Source organism: Cryptomeria japonica, chromosome 2 (assembly GCF_030272615.1).
Source record: "Cryptomeria japonica chromosome 2, Sugi_1.0, whole genome shotgun sequence".
Taxonomy (NCBI): Eukaryota; Viridiplantae; Streptophyta; class Pinopsida; order Cupressales; family Cupressaceae; genus Cryptomeria; species Cryptomeria japonica.
Window position 1 is genome coordinate 641,748,471 of NC_081406.1, and position 26,722 is coordinate 641,775,192.

The window sequence follows — 26,722 nt, forward strand, 5'->3', positions numbered from 1 at the left end:
CTTATCGATACAACTACAATATAAACATAGACCTCATGATTAAATAAATGAACTTGTCATAATCATCTTATATGCATAATCGATGATATTACTCATGTTGTGATTAGACCAAACTTATAACTATCATAGCTATCATATGATAGCATCTATTGATGCTATCATATGATAATTATAATAGCTATCATCCTAATAGCATGTTAATACCAATCACTTATTTGAGAATTATATTTTATCTCGATCATTTATCAGATGACTATATTGACGTGGCCCGATTATTAATGGTTATCGGTTTAAACATGTTAAATGGTAAATAACATGACTGATAGTTATTGGTATAACACACGATAAAGGATAAATGACGTGACCGATAGTTATTGACATAACACATGTTAATGTGGTAATATTAACTGAAATGGTGCCTATGCACCGATCAAGACATGTCTTGATCGGGCATGTCAAAAGACATGACCGGTCAAGGCATGCCTTGATCAGTGAGCATAGACTATAAGTATATGTCAATAGACTGTTGTGGATGCATTGATATATGTATAACTTCAAACTTGAACTTAAATTTGAATATCATTTACAGTTATCATATCTTATGTATAGGGATGGTCCCTTTAAAATCTTTTTACCTTAATAAAAAATAAAAGACATCATTCACCACCCCTTCAATACTTAGGCCATATTTTCATGTCATTTAATATTTAAAATGCTTATCCTACCTATGCTAAAGAACAAGATCATTCCTAACAAAGAAATAAATATATGGATGATTTCATTAGGAAATACTAATAAATTAGTTGATTTCATGACCTTCAACTCATCATCAAGAGACTTGAGAAATATCATATTAACCTCAAAAATATCTCATAATATTGAAAGGAAGCTAAGGTTCGGGAAAACACTTCCTAACACTAATATAGTGAGGGAGATAGTGCAAATTTTCTTTACAAATCTATTACAAAATCATAGACACATTCACAAGTAGATAATAAGGATGTATAAAGATAAACACAATGAACACAAGATATATCATGGGGAAAACCCTTTTGAATGAAAAAACCCACTCTAAAAACATAGTACTATGTATTCCAATAAACAGACTCTTACAATACAATATCAACACTTAGCTTCTTAAACAAGAGTACACAATTAACAACCCACAATTTGGATTAATTTCGATAGCATAACACTTCACCTGTAATACAGCTTCTTAAACAAGAGTACACAATTAACAACCCACAATTTGGATTAATTTCGATAGCATAACACTTCACCTGTAATACACAATATGACTAATACTCTCCAATGCTACCTTTTATAGAGAAATACAACTCAAGAAGAAACTTCTAGAAGTTACTAGATGGGGTTGTGCAAAGCATTTCACTCTATTTTTTAGCCACTAAAAAGTATGTAAATGACACACGTACACCTCCAAATGACTCCCCATTCACACCTCCTAAGTTGGGCATCCAAAATTTACTATTTTGAGGTATGACAGATACTCTTACACATCTTACAACACTTGCAACTGTAAGAGAATTTGTCATAAATAACTAATATTATCATATTCTCTCACAACTCGTCATAACCCAACTTGGGCACCTACCTTCTCCATGCAAAAGGTATCTCCCGCCACTTGTCCTATATGTTATAGAATATGTCATAGGATGACACTAGTCAAGATCCTCAAAGTGGGTTGCCTACCTCCACATGTGCAACATATGTGTTATACAATCATTGCCAAGCAGGATGCCACCAAGCCTATGGGTGCCACTAGATAACTAGACATCTATAGGCAAATAATAAATAAATAAATGCAAAATCAATTTAAGGATTTGTAAAAGTTGAGACACTTTAATCCCAACACATATATCATTTCGTAAATGAAATTGACCATGACAATACCTCCTAAAAATACCAACCAAATGCAAGCATTTCTAGGAAGAGATCCTTTTCTTAGAAGGTTCTTAGATAAATTGTACATAAATTAGTCTATCCAGTCCACCCCCCCTTCAAGAGTGTTCCACATGTTCATGAAACTTCTTGTATACTTCAATTACCATTTGTGTATCAAGGTAATGCTCTTGCATGTTAACTCTACTAAAAAGGAGAAATCTATCTAATAATTTCTTAATCCTTGATGAGTGAGTTCAAACATATCAATGTGCAAAAGAATTGTTGTTCTTGTATTTTATTTGCAAAAGGTTCACTACTGGATGATTGTAAATAATCAAGTTTATTGTTCAATTCAAATATCCCTACTACCTACTAACTTTACCCTATCCTTTAAGGAAAGCCAACCAAATAGGTAATGATCCTTCCTTAATTCAACCTTCAAATTGATAATCAAAAGTCTAAAAATTACTTGACAAAAATCAAACTCCTTTTCAACACTTCTTAACCTAATCACTAAAGAGCCAATGAAGGCCAATTTTTTTAGATAAATTTGTCAACTTTGTTGGCCATACCAATATTGTCAATTCTATGATTAAATAATCACTAGCAAATTTACACCTCATCTACACTAAAAAGTAATAAATAATTATTTAATTTTATTGACCAAAATTTACCTTCAACTTGTGAACATAATGATATGTAAAAATAACTATGCACAATGTTGCATCTTAAATATATGTTTGAGTATCTTACACAAGAGTAACAACTTTCTCTACTATGCTATATTAGATTATTTTAAGATTTTTTTTTAGTTTTGCATTACTATATATGCACATAATTGTCTTGTATAAACTATAAAAAAATCCAAATTAATAAAATTGAAATTATCATAAATTTAATTATTTTGGTTTTTTTTTCCTAAAAAAAAATCATAACATCATATTGAAATATATGAGATTACGTCATGTAGAAGCTGAAAAAGCTTTAAAGGAGGAAAAACTACAAAAGACAGAAGAAAACAGCAGTACACAGCCACAAAAGGGTAGGCAAAAAAAGAAAAAACAACTACTAAAACAAAGGAAATACAGCCCACCAAGAAGGGACAAACCCCCATCAAGGAAAGAGAGGAAACAAATTAACTAAACACAGAAAGTGTCTTTGTTAACAGCAGTGAATCCTCTAACTGTTCCATAATCTCCCATCTATCAGCAGCCAAATTCAAACCTTCCTTTGAAAGGGTATCAGCCTCAACATTTTGCTCTCTATAAACATGAACTAAGGATGTGAGGACAAAAGAGTTACACATCCTTTCTACCAAATCTTTAATAGGTGTGAGAATCAAATTTTCCATGGTTTATCCCATTTATCCAATTGATGATGACTTCAGAATCTCCAAAGACTTGAATTTTAACTAATTTCCTATCCATGGCCAAAGTCGAGAAGTTTCAAGGCCATAATTTCAGCAAAGTTATTTGTACCACTACCCAAACCAGCACTGAAGGAGAGAGAATGATTTGAATTAAAAAATAAGATGCCTCCTGCCCCACGAATGCTAGGATTGCCTTGACAAGCCCCGTCAACAAAACCTCACGGATAAGATTTATCAATCAAAATGGGAGTCATGGAACTCCATGTTTTCACCTTTGGTGCATGCTGAAAATGGGTAAAAATAGATAAAATTTGAGATGAGCACTAAAATGAAGGGATCAATTTGTTTTGGAAAATAGCAGAATTAAGCAACCAGAAGTGGTAGAGACCTATACTTGTGAAGTGCCCCATTGTGGTACCAATTCCAAAAACAATGTAATAGTGAACCTCCATCCCAAACATTCCTCTGACCAATGAATCTTTCCATATCAGACCAAACTTTGATAGTGTATGGGCAAGTGATTAAAATGTGATGGATAGATTCCAAATCCATCGAAATTTTTTTTGTTATTTTGTTACAATTTAGAATCTTTCATAACGCTGAAGGGGGCTTTTATGGATTTTTAAGGGAACTCATCTGTCCCACGACAAGATGATTCCTATAATTAAAAGTCATGTAGAGGATGAAGCATCAAGCACCTTCCACCAAAACCCCAAACCATTTCCCTCAATGACACATATTCCTCTCCAATACAGAGATTTGGAGATAGTTACAGAGCTAAAAACTAACCAAACAGATATAAGGAAATATTACGAAACAAAATGCAATATGTACGGAAGTAAAAAAAACTCAAGCATTGAGCTTGTTCCTCTGATGGCAGAAATCAATCGACTGTAAGTCTCACATGGGTTGGATTCTCTGGCTCCCTCTAATTCTCAGGTTTCCTGAAAATGCTTTCTCCAATTAAAAGATGTGAAAGGTGGTGATTCATTAAAGTGGGTCCTTCACTACGTAGGGGAATGTGTTATTAGACTTAGTGCATGCAAAGGGATTGGCCTCACTAGTGTTCTTTCTTTAAAGGAGTATGCTTTTCGTTATTTGTGCCAGGTGTTTTGTTTGTTTGCAGGTTTTACTTCCAGGTGTAGCTGAGAGTTTGATCCGAGAGATCTGTGAATGGCAAAGAGACGTGTAGAAGGCGAGACTAGGGATCCTTTTATTCACAGGGTAGTTCCAACTTCAGATTGAAGGATGTTTACTATTGTCCAAATGCAACCACCCTGCTGATGATTAAAATGGTATTGGGTCTAGAAGGCATTCTGAGTACCAGCAGTTTCAAGTCCAAGTGCACCATTGCAACAGACTGTCACAGAACTGGAGGATTAGGTGCCCAAAAAAGCAAACAGAAAATCGATGATCGGTATGTATTATGGTGCTTTCGGACATGGCAGCACAAGCAGCAGTGATGTTGGCGATCACTCGGGTGATGAAGGTGAACTCTTCTGAGGCTCGTGGTCCCCATGGACATTGGGAAATTCAAACTCTGCATGAGGAAATTCAGGCTGTGTAGCAGTACAAGACGAGTTGGTTGACTACTGCAAAGATCTGGCTTTGGTGGTTAGTTCCCTGCTCATCGTGCATAATGGTAAACCAGAATTGGCTTCTATGTATTCCCTCCCACACTCTCTAGTAATGTGCTTAGCAGGGATGTGACAAATTCCGAAAATTTTCCTGGTGTTCTGTTTAGGCACGAGCAGGAGAATGTGTGGAAGATCGTGCAAGGTTGTGATGGTGCTGGCAGTGGCCTGGGAGCAGAAGCGGGTGGGTTTGGAAAGGTGGGTGCAGAGGGGTTGGTGGATGTTTCTGTTTGTGTGAGGTTGAGAAGGCCTCATTGTTTTCATGTTTATGATTAGCCATGTTTTGGTAACTAGCTAGCTAGTTTTTTTTTTTAAAGATAGCAGTTTTTAATACACCATCGACTGTGGGTCTAATGGTAGCCTTTTGGCTTGTATAGGTTTAGCCTTGGCATTGTACCTTTTTCGTTAACAAATCGATGGATGTATTTGGTGTTTACATTTCATTGGTGAGAACCCCAATAGATCCCTCGCTGCTCTATCAAATAAAAAATTAAGGCTGACCACCAACAGAAGTACGTTGATCGCTGTCAGATGGAATAATTAATCAGTCTTGCAAAATATACAACCTATAGAAAATCTTCTTAATCTGCCCGTGCAAAACTATCATCTGTCAATATACGCACAATGTAGATAGTTGAGCAACTACAACTAAAAGTAAAAAGAAAAGGTAAACATAATTTTTAGGTCACCACAAGCAAGACACCAGTTTCTGTATGAGAGCCCCCTTATGCCAACATTCCGCATGAGGATTTTCTCTTGACCGTATATTATTTTAAATAAACCACCCTAGCACTCAAGACACGGACATGTGACCTCCATAATGGAGTACACATGCCTGCACCATAATACTCTATATCTTAGCTCGTATAATACAGATTTTCTGTGCATAGTTTGAATTAATATCAGCAGCACACATCCAAATTGTAAAATCAAGTTGGACATCAAATTCTTATATGATCAAATTCTAAACTTTTTGCTTGAAATGCCAGTTAAAGAAATGTCGAGGCCATGAACAATGATATATTGATGAAACAAATCAACAATTAATAATGTTGAACAAAGATGTTCTCCAATTAAAGATAGAAGACCTCAATAACGTTCCAGCAAATAATGTTCAAGGCCTCAGTAAAAACTATTTCCTATGACTTAAATATTTAAAAATATGAAAGAAAAAAAGTTAAAAAACTGAATATTTGGAAAAAGGCATCATGGAACTTTGACACAATTTAGAACATAAACAATGAGCTCTAATTGCAAATCTTGAATGCTCTACACTTTAATGAATTATGAATCATTCTAATTTTGATCAGATTTCTCCTAGACAGAGAAGTAACAGTGCTCCCTTTAGTGCTAATCACAACCATAATACTCTATATCTTAGCTCGTATAACACAGATTTTCTGTGCATAATTTGAATTAATATCAGCAGCACACATCCAAATTGTAAAATCAAGTTGGACATCAAATTCTTATACGATCAAATTCTAAACTTTTTGCTTGAAATGCCAGTTAAAGAATTGTCGAGGCCATGAACAATGACATATCGATGAAAAAAATCAACAATTAATAATGTTGAGCAAAAATGTTCTCCAATTAAAGACAGAAGACCTCAATAACGTTCCAGCAAATAATGTTCAAGGCCTCAGTAAAAACTATTTCCTATGACTTAAATATTTAACAATATGAAAGAAAAAAAAACTGAATATTTGGAAAAAGGCATTATGGAACTTTGACACAATCTAGAACATAAACAATGAGCTCTAATTGCAAATCTTGAATGCTGTACACTTTAATGAATTATGAATCATTCTAATTTTGAACAGATTCCTCCTAGACAGAGAAGTAACAGTGCTAATCACAACCCAAAACCTATACGACCAGCAAGTCTGCTTTCTGATATCCTTCTGTCAATAGCTGCATCAATAGAGTTCATCTGAATACAAAAATCAAAGTAAACTTCAAGTGAGAACCGGGAACTTCAAAAATAGAACAAACCACAGATATACTATTTTGATGGCAAATTATATCTTATCCGGATGAAAGCTGACCTGTTTCCAGTCTCACTGCAAGTGTGACTAAGAATAAAATAGACACAAGTTATGCATCAAACTATCCCAGAAATTATCACAAATGGAAACACAAAAAGGCATCAGTTGCAAACTGGGGATAGAAGTGGGTAGCCAAAAAATACAAACTTCTTTTACCAGTGGTCTACTGCATGCAACTTGTGCTACTAAATGAAGCTTTGCATGTGTAGAATATTTAAAAGCAATTTAGATATCAACACTGTAGAACAAAACGATGCAAGTACCTACTTGCATCTTCTGACATCTTGAGCACACAAGCGATTGGTTTGATAAGCAGAAGAAATTTGCAAGTTTGAGTGTGCCCTTTATAACAGTGGTATAAAACTAGAACTTCAACATCAGTTCCAAAAGGTTCCTTTGAAAGTTTCTATCTTATTTTCAGCATCAAATTCTTCAGGATCTAAGGATACAAATATACTACTGCTTTTAAAAGCTAATGCATTTCTCATCTATACAGACATTCCAAAACACCTTGTAGTATAAAGAAAAGCGAGCTTTCAATTGCATCCTAACCAAAACCAGTTATCTGATAACATTGAGTCTCGAGGTGATAAATTAAGAAGCAACTAGTGCAAAATTTCAACTACTAATTGCAAGAAATTGCATCTGACAAAATTTGTGTCACTTAAAAAGCAAACACCACCTTTACACTGAGAAAAACAAATTCATCACTTACCTGCACAGTTTCATCATGCACCTGATATTGACTTAAGGACAGCCTTCGTTCCTCCTGACCATCATTGCACTTGTTATTATCAAGAATAGATGTGTTGAAGAAACCCCAGAAGCATTAAAATGAAGCCTCCTGCAGGAGCATTTTATGGAAAACTTCCAAAAAAAGAACAAAAAAGCAAACTAACCATGCACATGGCTTCATCATCCCAAACCAAGTAGACCACATTGCTTACACCCTGAGTGGGAGCTTTGTTAGATATTACAGGTGGAGGACCTATAGAAGGACCTCCCGTATCAGGTCCTGATGCATACATGTGAGAGGATGTAATAGGTAAAGATGGTGCACCTGCATCCAATGAAAAATCTATGACAATCCAATTCAAGTTTTAAACATTTGTTAGGACAGTGCTTTCTTATAGATACATAAAACACAAAATAATTTAAAATCGTGCTTATTTAACCGTGCATCTTTTAAGGTAATACAATGTAAATGTGTCCTTAACACAATATAATTTGCAGATGATGTCAGAATCATATGACAACATTGTAAAAATGCAACTTAAATTCATTGTGACTGTATTCGCAAAACCCACATAGAACAGTAAAAAATAGTCACTTCAACAGCACAACATTCACTACCATGAAGTCCTGCATATAACTCAAAAATCCCAATTAACATTAACAGAAACAAAAACGGAAATGAAATGGGAAACAAAACAGTACAAGAGAATGGGAATGAGAAGCTGAGAAACAGCCCAGGTACAAGTAATTTTCTTTGCAGCTAAAAGAGGTGGAGAGAAAAAAAAAATTCAGCTGAAAAGACTCAGTGAAAAGCAGTGGAGAGAGATTTTGATTAAGAAAGAGGCCTTTTTTCCTTTATTTCGTATATTATTATTTTCTATCCAATTTCAGAGGTTTCTTCTATATCTTCATTAGTTGCAGCTAGCCTCAACTCTAGAGCAATGCTCACAAATTGTGATTTACCTCCTTGGAGGCATGCCACAATACTAGGGAATTTCGAAGGAAATGCATTGTTATTAATGTAGATGCAATTAATAATATTGTTGGCCCTAGTATGGGGACGGGTTCAAGGTTCAGACAGGCTGATATGTTAAAAAAAATTTCAGCTATGGACAGGGATTCAAATACCAGAATAAATTTAATACTCATAAATTCAATGTTCATAATTTCATTGATTTGTCAAAAGACCTGAATGTCAATACAAAATGAAAATTACAATCAATATTCAGTAATCTTCATATAGTTCTTCAATGTCTTCCTCAAAAGCATTATAGTCAACATTTGGTTCGATTTCATTTGAACCACAATTAGCATTAGCTGCAGTTGCCTCATGGCCCGGCCCCTCATCAATAGACATTTGGGCAAATTGTGTGACAAAAACATCAAAGTCAACACACTAAAAAGTTTGATCCCAATTCCTTGTCAACCCTTGCTATAATCAAATGGCTTATGAGACAAGAGACACAAGTTGCAATGCACAAAGATCACATCCTCAAGCTTTTTTGCATCCAATCGGTTGCATTTAACCAAGTGGATAAAAGCATGAGTACTCCAACTCTAATCAGTTAAAAAACTTGCAACCTACTGAAACTACATACAGCATTTATAGTTAATAAACTATAATATATAGCACAAAAAGAAAAATAAATAAGTAGAGTGTGTACTCCAACTCTAATCAGTTAAAGAACATGAAACCTATTGAAACTACATATAGCATTTGTAGTTAATAAACATAAAAAAGTATATAACAACAATGGAAAAATAAATAAGTTAAAAATAGATTAACAAGATGCATACTTAAGATGGAAATTTCATTACAAGAGGCTACAAGTAAACAAAGCCTTGGCCATGTAGGTACCACCATTCATGAGTGTCTTTCTTGTACTTGTCTCAAAGAGTGCAAACATCATTTTAGTTTGCTATAATAAAGTATCTCTTTGCTATAATAGTTTGGGGCTAAAGCAAATGCTAGGAGATGCAACGACATGGTCACCTTGTTCCAACGATCAACAATGGTCCTTTGCACTCTTTCAAAAAATGCTTCTACTGGGTCATGCTCTTTGGCTTCTATTATGGTCCTTATTTTTTCGACCATGGAGTCCATGCCATCCAAAATTTCACCCAATCATAGTTGATCCGTATTTCCATACCTAATCATACTTATGAAGGGCTCTGTCATACTCAATATATATTCCACACAAGCCCACAACTAACCATCAAGGATCAATCCTTTGACAGACTCTGTCTATGTCTGATTGCCTCCATACACTTCAAAGATTGTTGATGACCATGGCAATGAATGCTTCTCATGCTTTCACAAATCGTCTCAATACCATTGTGTATGACGTGAATCAAAACTCAACAATCTATCATGGTGTTAAAAACAAAACAAACTAAAAACTTAGAAAGTAGCAATTTAGCAAAAATTCAAAATTTAAAAACAATAAATATACCGAAAGAAGATTAGAACAAAAAAATAAAATCACCTTCAACAACTCTAAGTTGGAGAAGGTCTTGAAGATGGCTTGTAAGTTGTAACATATGATAATTTGTGTTAATAGAGTGGACAGTATCCAAAATATATGTCCATATGTAAACTCTACAATTAGACCTACTGCCCTACAATTTTTTGCGTTGTCTATTATGCCTTGGACAACATTTTTAGTGCCCACCATCTCAATGGCTTATATGAGGATATTCAAAATGAAAATTGCATCCTTAACTTGCCCCTCATAATCAACTAACTTAAAAAGCATTGTCCCTTAAGGGGACAATGCAATGACATTAATTAGTGGTCTATTTTTGACATCCATCCATCAAAATGATGGACACTCTTTTTTTAGCTTTATGTCCTCGATTTCTCTCAATAATGCCCTCTATGGAAGCTTTTTCCTTGGCCAATAAGGTGGTGCACACCTCTTCATACCCAGAATTAAAGTAATCAGCTAGTACATTTGTAATCATTGTCACCAAATCTCACCAATATGATCTAACCAAGTTGAAAGAAAGCCCATTGCTATAAATTCAACAAGCTATGCTCTCATGTACAACCTTCCTTGCCTCATTCTTGAAGGTCTTTTTAATGAGCCTCTTTTATAAGAAAAAAGAGGTACTATCTTCTCAAGAAGATGATGGTCACATGAAAGGATGTGCACCAGACGATTGTCTTAAGCCACTAGGCGGTTTCTACAATCCTTTCTTAGAAAAAGGTTGTGCCCTTTCCCTTGCTTTGCTACATGCCATGTTAGCATCCTCTTGTTCTTTGATTTATTCTATTATTTGTTGTTTTGGAATTGTTGTGAGGTATTCACACATCGCCCCATTGCGAATGGGGACCTGTTGACGTGTATTTTGTACACTATCAAACACAGAATGAAATACCTAAGGGTACCTTATCCTCTCTTGAATAAAGTCTCCGATTGCTGAAGATGTCGCGAAAAGGATCAATCGGGATAGCAAGTTCTGCTTGAGTTAGGTCAAGTTGGTGAGTAATGAAGTCTGGAATGTCCTGATCCTGAAATTTGGCTAAGTCTGTGATGTCCTGATCCTGAAATTTGACTAAGTCTGGAAAACTGAAAAAACCTCCAAAAACTAGATTTTGCAATATAAATCCTGGAGGTCTGAAACCACTCTCAAACATCTTGAAAGTATATATGGAATATAACTTAAAGTATTCTTCTACTTAAAGGTTATATTCCATAAAATTATCCTGACAGAGAGTTCAAAAATTCAAAAATCGCTCCTAACCCTCAGAGAGGGCCCACAGCGAAAAATCGCTCCTGACCCTCAGAGAGGGCCCACAACGAGATTTTGATTTCCTTCATTTTGCAATGGAAAAGGACTAAGTTTTGAGCATGAAAGGGAAATGAATGACTTTCTCCACCCACTTGAAGAAGTTTTGGCTAGAAATGATGAAGGACCTTGTTGAAAACAGAAAAATCGCTCCTGACCCTTAGAAAGGGTCATTGCTAGCCTTATTTGGTCGACTTAAGATGTCAAAAGCATGGGGATGGATGAAATGAGCACAGTGAAGTATCCAGACTTGATCAAAGATGATGAATTGAAGGAGTTTTGCCCAGGAAAGGTAAAATCGCTCCTAACCCTCAGAGAGGGCCCACAACGATTTTCTTTGTGTGCACATTTTTGGACCTTTCTTGGACATGAATTTTTATTCATAACAAAGAACAAGACGATATCTCCCTTGGCAAAGTGATTTTTAGATGAAAAGTGAAACATTTTGGTCCAGGTAGCAAAAATCGCTCCTGACCCTCAGAGAGGGTCCACAGCGAGATTTTCAAATATGCATTATTCTTGCAAGATCAAAGTGATTTTATGATTGGAAGGGATGAAGGAAAGCAGATTCTATCCGTTGAATATAATTTGAGGATCAACACAAGATGAAATCAACCTAAAATTCAAAAATCGCTCCTGACCCTCAGAGAGGGCCCACAGTGAAAAATCGCTCCGGACCCTCAGAGAGGGCCCACAGCGAGAAACCTAAAATGGGAACTTTTCATCCAAGTTTGAGGAAAGCTAAGGTTAGGCATGGGTTTGAAACAATGTTTGAAAAGCCTTGAAGTGAAAAGAAATCGCTGGGAATCAAAATTTTGAAGGCAATTACAAAAATCGCTCCGGACCCTCAGAGAGGGCCCATAGCGATTTTCCAGGATTCTCTCCTCGGTTTGAAGAATTGAGATAAAAACTTGCTTGGACAGGAGGAGAACGTGATGTGTTATGCCTTGGAGGTGATTTGAAGATTAAAAGATAAAGGAATTTGCCTAAAACAAAAAAATCGCTCCGGACCCTCACTGAAGGCCCACAGCGAGATTTTCAAAAAATGCATGTTTTCTTCAAAATGGTGCTAAGGCAAGGTTAGGATAAGGAGAAGAGACCTCCAAAAACATGATGAATATTGTTTTGCTTTTGAAACTTGATGATTTTTGTCAGAAATAAAAAATCGCTCCTGACCCTCAGAGAGGGCCCATAGCGATATTGTTGAAAATCCTCATTTTACCTTGCAACAACAAAGCGAATTTGGTTGGAGTGGATTAAGGAAGGACATTGCCAAATGATGAATAAAGTTTCAATGAAAAATGATGAAGAATCAAGCCTAAAATCAAAAAGTCGCTCCGGAGCCTCAGAGAGGGCCCATAGCGATTTTCCAGTTTCCTCTCCTTTGTTTGAGAAATTGAGACCAAATCTTGTGTGGATAGGAAGAAGAGATGATATTTTGTGTCTTGGAAGCAATTTGGAATCCAAAAGATGAAGGATTAAGAGCAAGATTGAAAAATCGCTCCTGACCCTCGGTGAGGGTCCAGGGCGAAATTATTTGCAAACTTCATCAAGCCTTGTTTTAAAAATTGATATTCTCCAAATTGCATTAGATCGCCAAAATTGCTAAATTGGAGGCATTTGGAAAATTAAAATTAAATTCGCAATAAATTAAGGCATTTTAATTTAATAAATTAATTTTTTAGGCCTTGAAATAATAAAAAAATCCACTTTGGAGGCATTAAAATTAATTTTCGAATTTTAAATGAAGGTGAGCGCTCAAATACATTTATTTGCTTTTACAAGCAAGTCGGCCTTCTTTTGAGGGGGATTTTATTTCATTTTCATTTCCCTTTTGACAAGTCGGCCTTGGAGGGAATCAAGGTGAGCGCTCTATATATGGGTGATGCTTTGTTCAAGTTTAATCATTCATTCATCCTTTCCTAAGTGCGAAATTGGAGAGCTATTTGAGGAGCGAAATCCAGAGGTTGAAGTGCAATTTGGAGGAGTGAAATCTAGCTAGAGTGGAGCGAATTTCTACTAAGTGTTGAAGATCAAAGAGGGTGGAGTCTATTCTTTTTGAAGCTAGAGGAGGCGCAATTCATCCAAGGGAGAATTTTGATTTAAATTTTGCCTAGCGAAATCCATTTTTTGCATCATTTCTTAGAGTTTAATACTCAAGAGGAGGTATGACAAAATCATCTAGCATCCTTGTTCAAGGTTTGATTTTTGGGCACTTTTTTTAGAAAAGTCTAAGTATTGCATGGTTAATTAGGAAATGATAACTCTAGATTTATCATGAGGTTTCCTAGTTAAAATCTTAAATCTTCCTTTTGAATCCTAATTTCTACACTTCAAGATATATTACTAATTGTGAAATGTTGTGTAGGTATCAAGATGGCGACTCCAAAGCCTGGAGGATCTACAAGTCGGTAGGTTCTCATCAAGGACAATCAAGCAAGGATAAGGGCGACCTCCTCCAGTCCAGCATTGACAAGGACGGCCTTCTTCGGTCAAGCATCATCAGGAATAACTTCTTCCAATCCAGCATTCCAAGGCGAGGTACATCAATCATCCTGCACATCAAAGACACAAGAAGTCAGAACAAGGATTCGTTGAAGAAGCAGATAGTTCCAGAAGGGTTAATTAAAGCTAGCTTCTCAGCATCATCAAATTGAATATCTACCAAGTTGCAAATGTCAGACGAGGTGGCATCCCAATCATCACTCCTCCAGTCGGATAGGTCTATCTCAGCATGTCCAGATTCAATGTACCTAACTCATGGGAGGTGGCACAAACTTCGATGTACCTACCCTAGCTATCCATTGGTCGAATTTTCCAAAGAAGACATGTGTCCAATTAATACAATTTTATCATTGGTCAAGCATTAAATGTTATGTAATGGTTGTAACAAACCCTAATTAGGGTTTTCATTGTTGAATCTTGGCCATTGATCTCAAATTGATCTTAGCCATTGAATTGTATTAAGGGCACTATATAAGCCCCGGCTCTTCATTTTGTAAAGGCAATTAGAAAGGAGTTAGAAGATAGGGAGTGAATAGTTAGAATAGTGAATTAGTCAGTTGATAGAATAGCAATTAGAGTAGAGTAGAGAGAGAAGGCAAAGATTGTTGCCAAGATGTTGTTGTAAAAGACTTGTAAAACTTCATTGAAGAAATGGTGAAATTTATGGGTCGATTCGACAATTTGCATGGTCTCTATACTTCTCATATTTGATTTCATGTTATTAGATGAGTGGAAGAAATGTGCTTGATTGATGGTGAAATTCGTATATCCATACTACTAGCAGTTTGTTGATTGCAAACTTGCCTTGTGTAGTCAACTGGAATCATTCAGCTTAAGCTTAACTTCAATTGTCGCTTCTTCATTGATATGCATCAGCCTGATGGTGTCTATGCCTGTAGTGATGATTTGAACATCATAAAGCTTTCCTTCGAAGATCGCACTAACCTTGTGGAGATGGTCTTGTGATATCAAAACAAGACTTAGTTAGAATTTCATCAAAGATCATTCATTGCTCCTACATTCTTAGTATCAGAATTAGATCCTTTCCTCACCCTCATCTTTTTTTCTTTTTTTCAAATCAAAGCTGGTAAAATCTTGTGTTCCAGCAATATTCAAAGCAAATCAGACGTTTAGTCATTAAGTGTAAGTCCCCTTGTGATTCCAGCAAAATCACATCATACCACAGAGAGCTTATCCACACGTAGAGATCCTACAGCGAAGAACCTTGAAGTCACCCTGATTGATCCTTTTCGCGATATCTTTAGCATTCAGAGGCTTTACTCAAGAGAGGATAAGGTACCCTTGGGTATTTTATTTTGTGTTTGATAGTGTCCAAAATACACGTCAACAGGACCCCCACTTTTTTCTGCTCTCTAGGATAGTGTTAGATCCTTAGCTATTAGCCTTTGCATTGAAGAGGTATAGATGGTCAAGAAGCCAAGAGTCAAGTGGATAGCCTTGTGTGAGGTGTGAAATAAGTGAGTTTGTTAGCCTTCAGTAACGTCTAGATCACATGAGAAGTAAAGCCCATCACGAGTTCACTCGAAGAATGAATGAGAGAATGCTAGTTAGGGATGCTTCAATTGCTCCTCTTCTGGAGCGAAATTCACTTCAAGTGCCCCTCTCTCAGAGCGAATTTCACTCCTATTGCCTCAAGTCGAAGGAGAAATCATATTCAAGGTGAGTTTTGAGGTCTTATAGTATATAAAGGCATAAACTAAGGCATAAAGTAAAGGATTCAACTCAAAAGTGCACTTTCAAGCTACTTCAAGTGCTCAAAATTGAGGACAAAAAACTTCAAGTGCTCCTCTTGAGGAGCGAAATTCACCTCAGATGCCCTTAGTTGAGAGCGAAGTTGTTCCTAGAACGCACTATGAACCTAGTTTCAACAAACTTGAATGAATGGGATGAAGGAGAGTAAGCGAGAAATCACTAAGTGTCAAGTTTAAATCCACTTCAGGTGCACCACTCTTAGAGCGAACTTCATGTGCTCAAGACTTAGAGCGAAATTCCTCCTTAGACCTCATGTTGAGCATGCTATGACGTATAGGATTTGAGAAAGTGAGTGTAAGTGAGCGAAGGAGAGTTAAAGTGTTGATTTGAAAGTCACTTCAAGTGCTCTTTCTTTGGAGCGAATTTCACTTCATGTGCTCTTTGATAGGAGCGAATTTTCCTTGTAGGCCTTCCATGAGGTGAGTTTGACATGTTTTCATGAATGAAAGTTAGAAAGACCTAAGGTTTGAGTCGATGGAGCAAAGAAAAATGATTGAGAGCGAGTTTAGTTTTGAGTTGAAAATTGAAATTCACTTCAAGTGCATGAGCTTAGGAGCGAACTTCAAGTGCATGTGATTTGAAGCGAACTTCAAGTGCATGAAATTTGGAGCGAACTTCAAGTGCATGTGATTTGGAGCAAACTTCAAGTGCATGGTTCATGGAGCGAACTTCAAGTGCATGGATCATGGAGTGAATTCTACTTCGGGTGCTCCTAATTAAGAGCGAATTTGCCTCATTTGTCCAAGAGAACATGTGAGATTGCTTATAAGATCATTGTCTTGAGCCGATTTGATGCTTAGAAAAGAATAATTTTGAGTTAAGATGATGAAAGGCGAGATTTGAGAGTAATTTAGGGTGTATGAGATTGGTGCAGGAGCACCTACCTATGAAGGCATGAACCAAGAACAAGATGATTTTCTATTAGCTATAAGAAATGTAATAAGACCCTATGGGTTCTTTTTGTAATTCAATGTCCTAGGAGTGTGACAAGTTTGTCCATGTTTGGGTCAAATTGTCATCTAGGGTCTAGTAGTGCATTTTGAGTCAATAAGGGTCACAATGGTCTAAATTGAGGGATCAAGTGACCTCAAGTCTATTTGAGTCATTTTTTATGTTTTAGAATCAAATGTAATCATTTTGGGGGACTATGACATTCTAGAGTCTAAGTTGGTCAAATTATCCAAAAGTTGTCATATTGTCAATTTGTTGTCTTGACAATTTTGCACTTTTTGTAAGTTGTGATTCTCCAACGGTCAGTTCGGTTTGAAAAATAGTTGGAGGTTGTGGTCGTTTGGGAAACACCTTTAAAGGCCCCAAACACCAAAGAATGTATGTTGGTTGTGTTGGTTGATTTGGAAAGAAATTGAAGCATCAAGAACTGTTGGAAACTCAGAAAAACCGTCTAATTTTTGTTGATTGCATACTGAAGGTGGATTGGTAAGAATGCTCATGGCATAGATCTTGTAACTAGTTTGTTTTACCTTTGTTTTGCATTCGGTGTGAAGTCTTGAAGTGATTGCTGCCCCATTCTACAAGCAAATCTCTACCAGGTAGCCTAAACCCTTAAACCCCTAGGGTTTGACTGCAATAATGGGTTTTGGCTTATCAATCCTTAACTGAACACTCTATCATTACAGGAGATGATAGGCCACTATATCATTTGTCAGTACCAAAAGCCATTAAGAGGATACAACAGGGTGAAGAGGATAGAGACTAACCCTAGGTCTGGCATCTCTATATGACAAACCGGTTTGATGAGTGCAGTGCGTGAGAATTGAGTGGTAGAGCACTGAAAAAGGGTTTGAATGTGGTAGAAGAGTACTTTGGAGGTTTACATGACATTTCATGGTCGGTGATGGTCACCCATTAGGAGAACCAAACCAGTTGGTGAAAGGTGTTCAGTCAAATAGGTCTAAAAGCCCTATTAGGTCTGTTAGTGCAGCACTGATTGGAATATATGCAAGTTGATCCGATACCGAAAACTGATATATTGTTTAGAACTCCCAAAAGGGTATTCGAAAACATAATTTGTTTGTCTAGATCCTTGGGGTGTCAAAAGTTATCACCTGATTCCTTCAAATGGGGCCTAATAGCAACCGGTTCAGGTTTGTGGGCGAATGAGTCAAGATTGATGTTCCGGTGGACCTAAACCATGAAATCTTGTTTCATTAGTGTTAAGGTGTTGTGAGAACACCCCTCCAAGGATTGTTGTATTGAATTGTCAAGTGGGCCATTCAAACCCTAAAGCCTAGGAGTAGCCCACTCATTGTATGCAAGGGTGTGTGTAGCCACACAAGAACTTGAGAAGTGTTAGTTGTCTGTAAGTGGATATAGTGGAGCCTTGGGGTTTTTCCAAGGTGTTGTTTGGTGTCATTGAACCATTGCTTGACTTTTTGAGATTGTGTAAGGATCATTGGAAACAGGGATTACCGGTTGAGTCTATGAACCTTAGAGATTGGCTGGTTCAAGGTTAACATCCTTCCGTCTCTTGCCTCCTCATCAAAGATCAGGAGCGAACTTCATGTGCACACCATTTGGAGCGAACTTCAGGTACATCCAATTTGGAGCAAACTTCATGTGCATCCAATTTGGAGCGAACTTCATGTGCACACCATTTGGAGTGAACTTCAGGTGCATCCAATTTGGAGCAAACTTCATGTGCATCCAATATGGAGTGAACTTCACATGCATCAAGATTGGAGCGAAATTGCTTGTAGAGCTCTCTTCCAGGTTAATTTAATGCCTCCACCTGCATGAATGACAAAGTATTCAAACCTAAAGTGATGAAGGGTAGAATTGGACTAGGTTTGAGAGAACTTCTATTGCCCCTTATTGGGAGCGTAATCCTCTTATCAAACCTGCAAACCACATAAAATCAGAAATTATATCAAATTAGGAAGGTATATATCACGTGTGTTTGATACCCCTTTGTTTGTTTTGCAGGAGATAAAGAAAGAAATCACAGGGATAAGGTTGGAGGAGGATCAAACCAAGTTTCATAAGGAAGAAATTTCAATGTGAAGGTCAAGAAGATGTCCTCAAGAGGAAAACTTCATCAGCAAATACAAAAAACATCAAGGATGGTGATTGCAAAGCAAAAGGAGGAAGATTGTAAGATCTACACCACCATGCAAAGGAGAAAACTTCATTTACAAGCACAAGAATGCCCAAGAGGAATCCCAACTCTCACCGCACCATGGAAACATGAAGAGATCAAAGGAGTGCGAAGGATGAAATCATACAATCACCCCAAGGCAAGCGGGCGAGGATGGAGGAATGACTCAGCTACATCAATACTTCCCATCATCACTACTTTGAGCGAGCTTGAAATGTTGAGTATCAAGAGATATCTCTCAACATCCCTTCATGATGATGAATCAAGTCTACAAGTGCAAAGTCAAGATGTCACCCCAATCACTATCTCCACCAATCAAAGAAGTTCCACATCAACACATCTAGATGCAATGTACCTGACTCATCATATGAAGGCACAAACTTCGAGGCACCTACCCCTGTTATCCATTGGTCGAATATTCCAGAGAGGACATGTGTCCAATATTGCAATTATTTCATTGGCCAGAATAGAGTTTGTTGTAACAAACCCTAACTAGGGCTTTCATTGTAAAATCTCGGCCATTGATCTCAAATTGATCTAAGCCATTGAATTGTATTGAGAGCATTATAAAAGGCTCAAGCTCTTCACTTGTAAAGGTTAATAATAGATAGTTTAGAAGAATAGTAATAGTAATAGAAGAGTTAGTAGCTCAAGAATAGTTTAGTAGAAGTTAGAAAATATAATAGATTAGGAGAAGAAGAAATTGTTGTTAAAGACTTGTAAATGAGATACTCTTTTCATTGAAGTTATGGTGAAATGTATTATTTCAACAAGGCTCATGGTTTCTACTTCCCATTTGCTTTCATGTTGATTAGATTGAATGGAGGAATTTGTTGAATGTATTTGGGTGGAATCCGTTTAGTCCATACCACTAGCCTCTTGCTGATTGTAAGTGTGCCTTGCGTGGTCAATTGGAATTATATAAAATTGACTTCAAGTTGTTATACATCCATTGTTTATGCATTGACTTGAATGGTAATCAGTGTTTGATGATAATGATTTGAACATCTTTGAATTATGCCTTAGAAGAATGCACTGAGCTTGTGTCAAATTGTTCAGTTTGATGGTGAGACCTTGCCCAGTAGGATTCCATCTAATCATTCACCCATCTTCTTGCATTCTAAACTTTACGATAGAATTCTTCAACCCTTTCTCTTTTGCCCTTTTTTCAATTCAAGCTAGTTTAGGACAAAAAGCATCACAAGATTGCAACATCAGATGATCTAGTTCCAGCAATTCAAACATTCAACAATTCAACGTAAGTCCCCTCGTGATTCCAGCATAATCACATCAAACCAACGAGCTTATCCACACGTCGTGACCTGACATATAAGAACCTTGGAGTTGTCTCAAGTGATCCTTAAGCTAATCTTTAGCATTTGAGTAACTTTGTTCAAGAGAGGATAAGATACTTTTGGGTATTTTATTTTGTGTTTGCATGTGCATAAAAAACACATCAACAGGAACCTTTTTTAATTCAACCTTGGACAAACTCTTATTCCTAAGTTGGGGATAGTGGATAGGTGAGCTTTCACTCAACTATACAAGCTCTTATATACATTCCCACATTGGCTACAACATCAATGATAACTTCCACCACCAGGAAGTTGTTCAATCATGGTTGTATGTCACCAAAGACATAAAATTGCATCAATTTTAAATGATGCTCTCTGTAGGTGGGGCAACTAATGAACAAGAACTACCAACCATTTTGTTTAAATACAACAATAAAAAACAAACTTGCAACCCTAAAACTAAAAATAAAAACAGCAAAATAACTCCTATATTATGTATAAAGTTATAAAATACATTTAAAATTTTAATAACTTAGAAAAAAAACAACTTGAAAAAAATTACATGATTCACTCACCTTTGATCGATCAATCTTCTTCATGCAGCTTTCTCTCCTATTGGTGTACGTCTTTCATTCCCATAGCCTTCATCTTCGAAGAAAAATGAAAAAACCTTCAAAAATCAACAATGGAAGCTTGAAGGTAAATGTACGGTTTTGCTCATTTGTATTTGTGAAATCAAACAAAATATGTTACAAGCACCCACTTTTGGGCAAAATTGGGAGTGGAGAGAGTTTCTTATTTTTAAAATATTATTAAAGTGTCTTTCTTTGTTTTTGGGTCCATTTGGCAACATGTCCTTTGGGATTTTCCTAAGTATGGCTCTAGTTCGCCCAAGGTCTCAAGAACCCGTAGGAAACCCAACAAGCTCAAGCCACACCTGGGTCATTCCCGACACAAAACCAAGCCTAGTATTGAACCCATACAAGGATAGGAGGCAATTTGAGAGAACTTGTTAATAGAACCTAAATCTAACCAAGGGATTAATGGTGTAAGGGTGATACTAAGAATTCCCAAAAGAAATGCCTTTGTAGAAGAGCAATTAGAAGTAAATAGGGACAAAACAAAGAGACATCAAAATCAAACATTTCAATGTCAACCTCAAGCTCATGTCAAAACACAACCATTTTTTAAGTAATAAGAGACAAATTTTGGGTGATCCTTTGGAAAAGAAGCTTGACACTGGCAAGAAGAACAAGCTTCTTTGATGGCACGATTCACATATGTATACTATAATGGATTTAATGTGATTCATTAACCATATTTGCTAATGGAAATTGAGCATATAGAAGTTTGAGATTTGAAAAAAAGTTTGAGACTCCTTCGCAAAGGATGAGATCTTAATGGACAGATAATTGGCTTCTATCTAAAGCCTTTGTTCTTCCACAATGAATTGTATCATTTTTGAGAAATGGACACACCAAAGCCATAAACCAGAAGTAAAGATAATTGTTTCATTAAATGGTACCTTTCTTAAAGCAAAAGTTTGTTCACTGGAAACAACAGATATTTCTCTTATCAGTTATATCAATATGTGATTCAAGCAATTGAGCACATGAATCTATCAAATGCAGTCCAAATCATATCCAACAATGCAATGGTCTGTTTGATTGGAGTATTGATCGTATAGAGCAGGGAAAATCAAATCTTTCTGGATTGTAGAGGTTTTTTGTAGGTTACATCTCATTTTATATAGTTAAAATTTTTATCAATAAAAGAGTTAAATGGTGAAAAAGAGATATCAATGATTATCAAAAATCACCACAATGTTGATATTGAATATTTCAAGACACAAAATGACAAAAAAATCATCATACTGAGCTGGCTCTAGCAGGTCAAACCTCATTTTCATCCACATTCACTACTATCAGTGAAATGCAGGAGGTTTACATACAATCTAGCTGATAGAAAGGCATATTTGACTTGAACCCTTATTGAGATTGGTAAGTTAAAGTTGACTGCTTACTAAATTTCAGAAAAACTAGCCATCAACTTCCTGAAAAAGTAAACACAAAATAAAAACTATTAGGAAGATTTTACAAGGGCATGGCAACAATGGTTGAGATCATCAAACATTATTGTTAAGATAGAGAAGCATCCCATCAACAGGCTTGTTGTCATAGCCCATTTGAAGATCAAGTGGAGAAAATTAATGATCGCAAGAATAACATATACAGCAGTCATTTCAATAATTGGGCACATAATCTACTCCAAAGCACCATGATGAGGAGATTAGATAACAAGAAGAGTAAGTCTCTGTGGAAAGTCAAAAGGCTGCCATAGCAGTTACACAGCAGTGAACTGTGAAGGCATAAATTAGTAAAATATTTCCACATCCTACTGAAGCTGCAGTTAACCACTACTTTACAGAGTTTGCTTCTAGAAGATTCATTTTAGCTATAACATCAATTTATGACCAGGATGGAAAATTTGGTACAGACACCATGCAGACTTTCAACTCAAATCCATCCTGACCTGAAGCCTCGTGAATTTATTTCTTAATAAACAAGAGAAATTGGGTTCTAAAAAAGCAACAGACTTATAATTTTTCTGCTTCAATCTTCACATTGATTCTTGTAGAATTAACATTCACCAGGAGGGGCAAAGGATTGAAGGACACATCCACAAGATGCATATTTGGATTCATGTCTTTCTTGCTCTAGACCTATCGGAAGCTTCTTCTGCATGTGAGACAGTGCCTTCTTCAAAGCCAACATCACTTGGTCCAATGTCACCAACACGACTAACAAATTTTCACATGTATCAAGAAGCAAATTATTAGATGTGCAGCCATGAGCTTGAAAATGATAACTGTTGATCTAGCTCACTTATTTTTTACAATCTATGTTACCAGATTTGTCTACAACTAGGCCCATTTCTGGATTGAGCAGGATGGGAACGGGGCTTAGTATGCACACTGGATGGCCAAGGCACAGTCCTGCACCCCCTGAGTACCCTGTGGGATATGTCTGTGCCCTGGCCAAACCTGGGCCATGCCCAGCTGTGCCTGAGGGAACCCATGTGTAAACTCCCACACTAAATTTTCCTCAAAGTTTTCCTACTTCCTACAGTTAAATTGGTGTATGACAGTTGTTTAGGCATATTATGATTTGTATGTGATTTCAACATATGAATTTGCCTTGATGGCATGCACAATGTGTAACCAAATAATTTACTAGCATTTACTGAAATACTAAATGTAAGAACAGCAGATGGAAAATAACAGAACTGAAAATATTCAAAATCTGACCTTTTAATTGACAGACTAACATTGCACAGATCTGAGATACAATCTTAAATGGTCTCCATTACATGCTGAAACAGGATATTAGATATTTCAAGCTCAGAGTTTATGAACAGCAACAAGCACCATGAATAATATGCTCAGCTACATACACAGATCTCAGTATTTGAACAGAAGCGAATAGAAAGATAAACTTCACTGTCCAATCACTCAGAAAAAATCCCACGTCCCAGCTGGTGGAATGTGACCTTCACAAACTTGGTTCTCTTTTGCAATGAGACTTCAACGCCCATCTTGAAGCATGAAATTAACCCTGCAATTGTGGGACGACCTTCCTAAATGCTGATGATAACCACACAGATTCAGATATTGTCTTATAAAACCCATGAATTGCTGATGGAAGACCATGCCTAGCCATTCATGGCCTCTTCTGAAGGAATCCACCCCTAAATGGAAGCCATTTTGCATGATATCAGATGCCCAGCTGAATAAAACAATGTCTCACGCCACCATACTAGAATGCACAAATCTGCAAACAATAATGCTGATAACCCTACACCTAGGGCACACATATCCTCACACCTTTCATAAAATCACCTCCATTCATAGTAATCCGTCCATCAAGAGATTGGATTAAATTCATATTATTGCAACTTTATATCTGAAATTTGTCTTTACCAAAAAGACTTCACAAATTTCGAACCACAATCGTTGAAGTGCAAATGTGAAACTTGAATGATTCCGCCTTTAACTAGCTAGGGTGGATAGTTTCACCACTGAAACCAATTGCCCAAGGGTTTCCGTCCTAGAGTTTAACTCCTCAAGAAGCTCTCAAAATCCAAATAGAAAAAATAATCCAATCATGTGAAAATGAGCCTCAAAACATTCCTTTATAATAACCCCAGGAAAAATATCAAAAGACTTTTCAAATTTCCACACTTTTTAATATTTCATTTAAGTCACTTCATAATACTTTATTAAATTAATTAAATAACATTACCCCAGAAATGCACTTCATTGGATAATATTAAATAATTAATTTTAATTATTCCCTTACTGTCGATTTTAGCCTACAGGAATATAAGATAGGTTAAATGGTCTCCTGAGATACTCCTCAGAAGGGGACATTACACAATGGCCAAAAAAAAAAGTTAATTAAAAATCATCAAATGAACTGTCAAATCAGAATTTTTTAAGAATTAAAAAAAGAAAAAAGCATCTCAACCCTAAAACATGATTGAAAACTTAAAAATACACCATCATTTTGGTGTAAACTTTGTCTCCATCATTTGTGACAATGCATGTGTTTGCAGCAACTTTTGTACTTATAGTAAATGTTGGTACTTAACAATGATATGCTAAAAATTGAGAGGTTTAGAGGAGTCTTCAAGCTTGGTTAAAAGTGATAAAATAAAAAATCATTTTGAGTCAAGCCAGATGGAAAATAAATGCTTTTGTTCTTTGACTTTTTCCCAATTAAATCCCAAGTAATTGATTTAAATTTATACTTTTGGTTTGTTGAGCCAAACAACCTAAGTAATGCTCCTATCGCTGTAGCAGCATTTGCAGACCTGTCCAAGACACAAGTGCAAGGCTCCACAAAGAGCTAGTGATGTTGGGCAGAGTAATACAAGCTCCTCTCTACCATAGTTCATGACTTTTTCGTGTGATTTTTATTTTTTATGCCATAGTCTATAGATATCATAATCCTTGAGTTTTGTACACCTGAAACACTCGAGAATATTTATATATTTCAAAATGTGCTTTTCCTTCAACTCAAATTGGCTTCTGTACACATTTAATTGTCATATGCTTGTCTATGTCATCAAAGTAGTTTCTAATTGATAAGTTAATTATGTCTTTAAATTTGATTTATTGAAGGGTGCATAATAAAAGCTTCAAATCCTTTAAAAATCTCTATATTTCATGATATTCAATCACCAGGTCTGAGTCTTGAAATTATGCTATATACAAATACGATTTATATTTGCAATTTTGCAGTATTTGTATATTTGCGATTGGTTAAGTTATTGCAGAATTTGTATTTTCAATTCTGTATAGTGTATACTTTTTTGGCACACACATGTTTACAGCTGTACTTGTAACTGCAGCCAGGGGACAGATTTGCTGTAAAAATATACCCGAACACCAAATCCATATTTATTCCGATACCAGAACCAGCAAATTAGTTTAGAATATTAAAGCCTAATTTGTTAAGGTTGTGGCTTATTAGTTTTATGTGTTTTGCTCATGGCCGTGCAGTAATTGAAATCTAATATAATCAGGTGCAGGATATTATCACTCAGTATGTAATAAGTCTAATTAATACTCTTTTCTTTATTTTTTATTATTGTTTTTGTTGAATCGTTATTATTTCAAGTTTGTCATTTTTCATATATGCAATCATTTTGCATTTCCTTAGATCTTGAAAGCTGTCAGTCGTTTGGAAATTTCTTCACCATAGCCATTCCAGGCAACACAGATGTAAATTAGCCAGAAAAGATATACAGTAAATTAATTAAACAAGCTTTGTCCAATATTATGAATGTGATTAAACACTCTTCAAAATAAAATAAAGAAGGTACAAATCAAAAGTCGAGGAAACAAAAGTATTCTATTAGAAATTCAACTGTATGGCTGCTGATATTACATACACCTAAGATTATTGTAATGAGTTTCTTCGACAAGTGATTGTCCCAAAATTCATTATTTCTGTACTTATGAACACGCAGCATGTAAAACAGGTCTGTTCTCAGATGATAGAAAACCCAGGAATTCCTTTGACAACAAGTCAAGCAATATGCCATGTAAATGTGGGTTCAAGGACTCATGCAGTTTTAATGGTGGTCGCTTCCATAAATTGGAATATGCTATTATCAATGATGAGAAGTGACGGCAAATTAAAAAGTTGACAAATTGTGCAGAAAACATGAACAGGTAAACCTGCAGTTCAGGGAAGCAATATGATTATATGCCCAATTAAGTTTGATATATTACCATTAAAAAACAGAAATGCACTCATTAAGTGTTGTCAATTATATGCACCATCACATGTTCTCTGTAACAAATAATAAAGAAGTGTATTCTAAGCAGTAAGAACTATGTAAAAGAGACAGCCACACTCACCTACATATATTAAGGTGTGAGTAAAAGAATGTAAATACATCTCTTAATTATAGTATTGTACATATAAATCAAGGAAAAAATCAAGTGATGACACTGAACCCGAAAATTGGGATATGTTGATCTGATT

The 26,722-nt window shown here is 36.1% G+C and overlaps 1 protein-coding gene across 4 annotated transcripts in view; it reads right to left on the bottom strand.

Annotated features, from left to right (window-relative positions):
- Positions 1 to 6,448: 6,448 nt before the first annotated feature.
- Positions 6,449 to 26,722, bottom strand: part of LOC131055080 (protein SUPPRESSOR OF FRI 4) — an 80,935-nt gene continuing 60,661 nt past the window's right edge. For 3 of the 4 annotated variants that reach the window (XM_057989725.2, XM_057989746.2, XM_057989741.2), the window contains exons 5-7: positions 7,853 to 8,031; positions 7,669 to 7,722; positions 6,449 to 6,838 (exon numbers count right to left, since the gene is read on the bottom strand). In XM_057989725.2, the coding sequence (XP_057845708.2) occupies positions 6,761 to 6,838; positions 7,669 to 7,722; positions 7,853 to 8,031 (311 nt within the window). In that variant the 3' untranslated portion in view covers positions 6,449 to 6,760. The remainder of the gene's footprint in view (positions 6,839 to 7,668; positions 7,723 to 7,852; positions 8,032 to 26,722) is intronic. The other variant, XM_057989733.2, reaches the window with a different exon arrangement.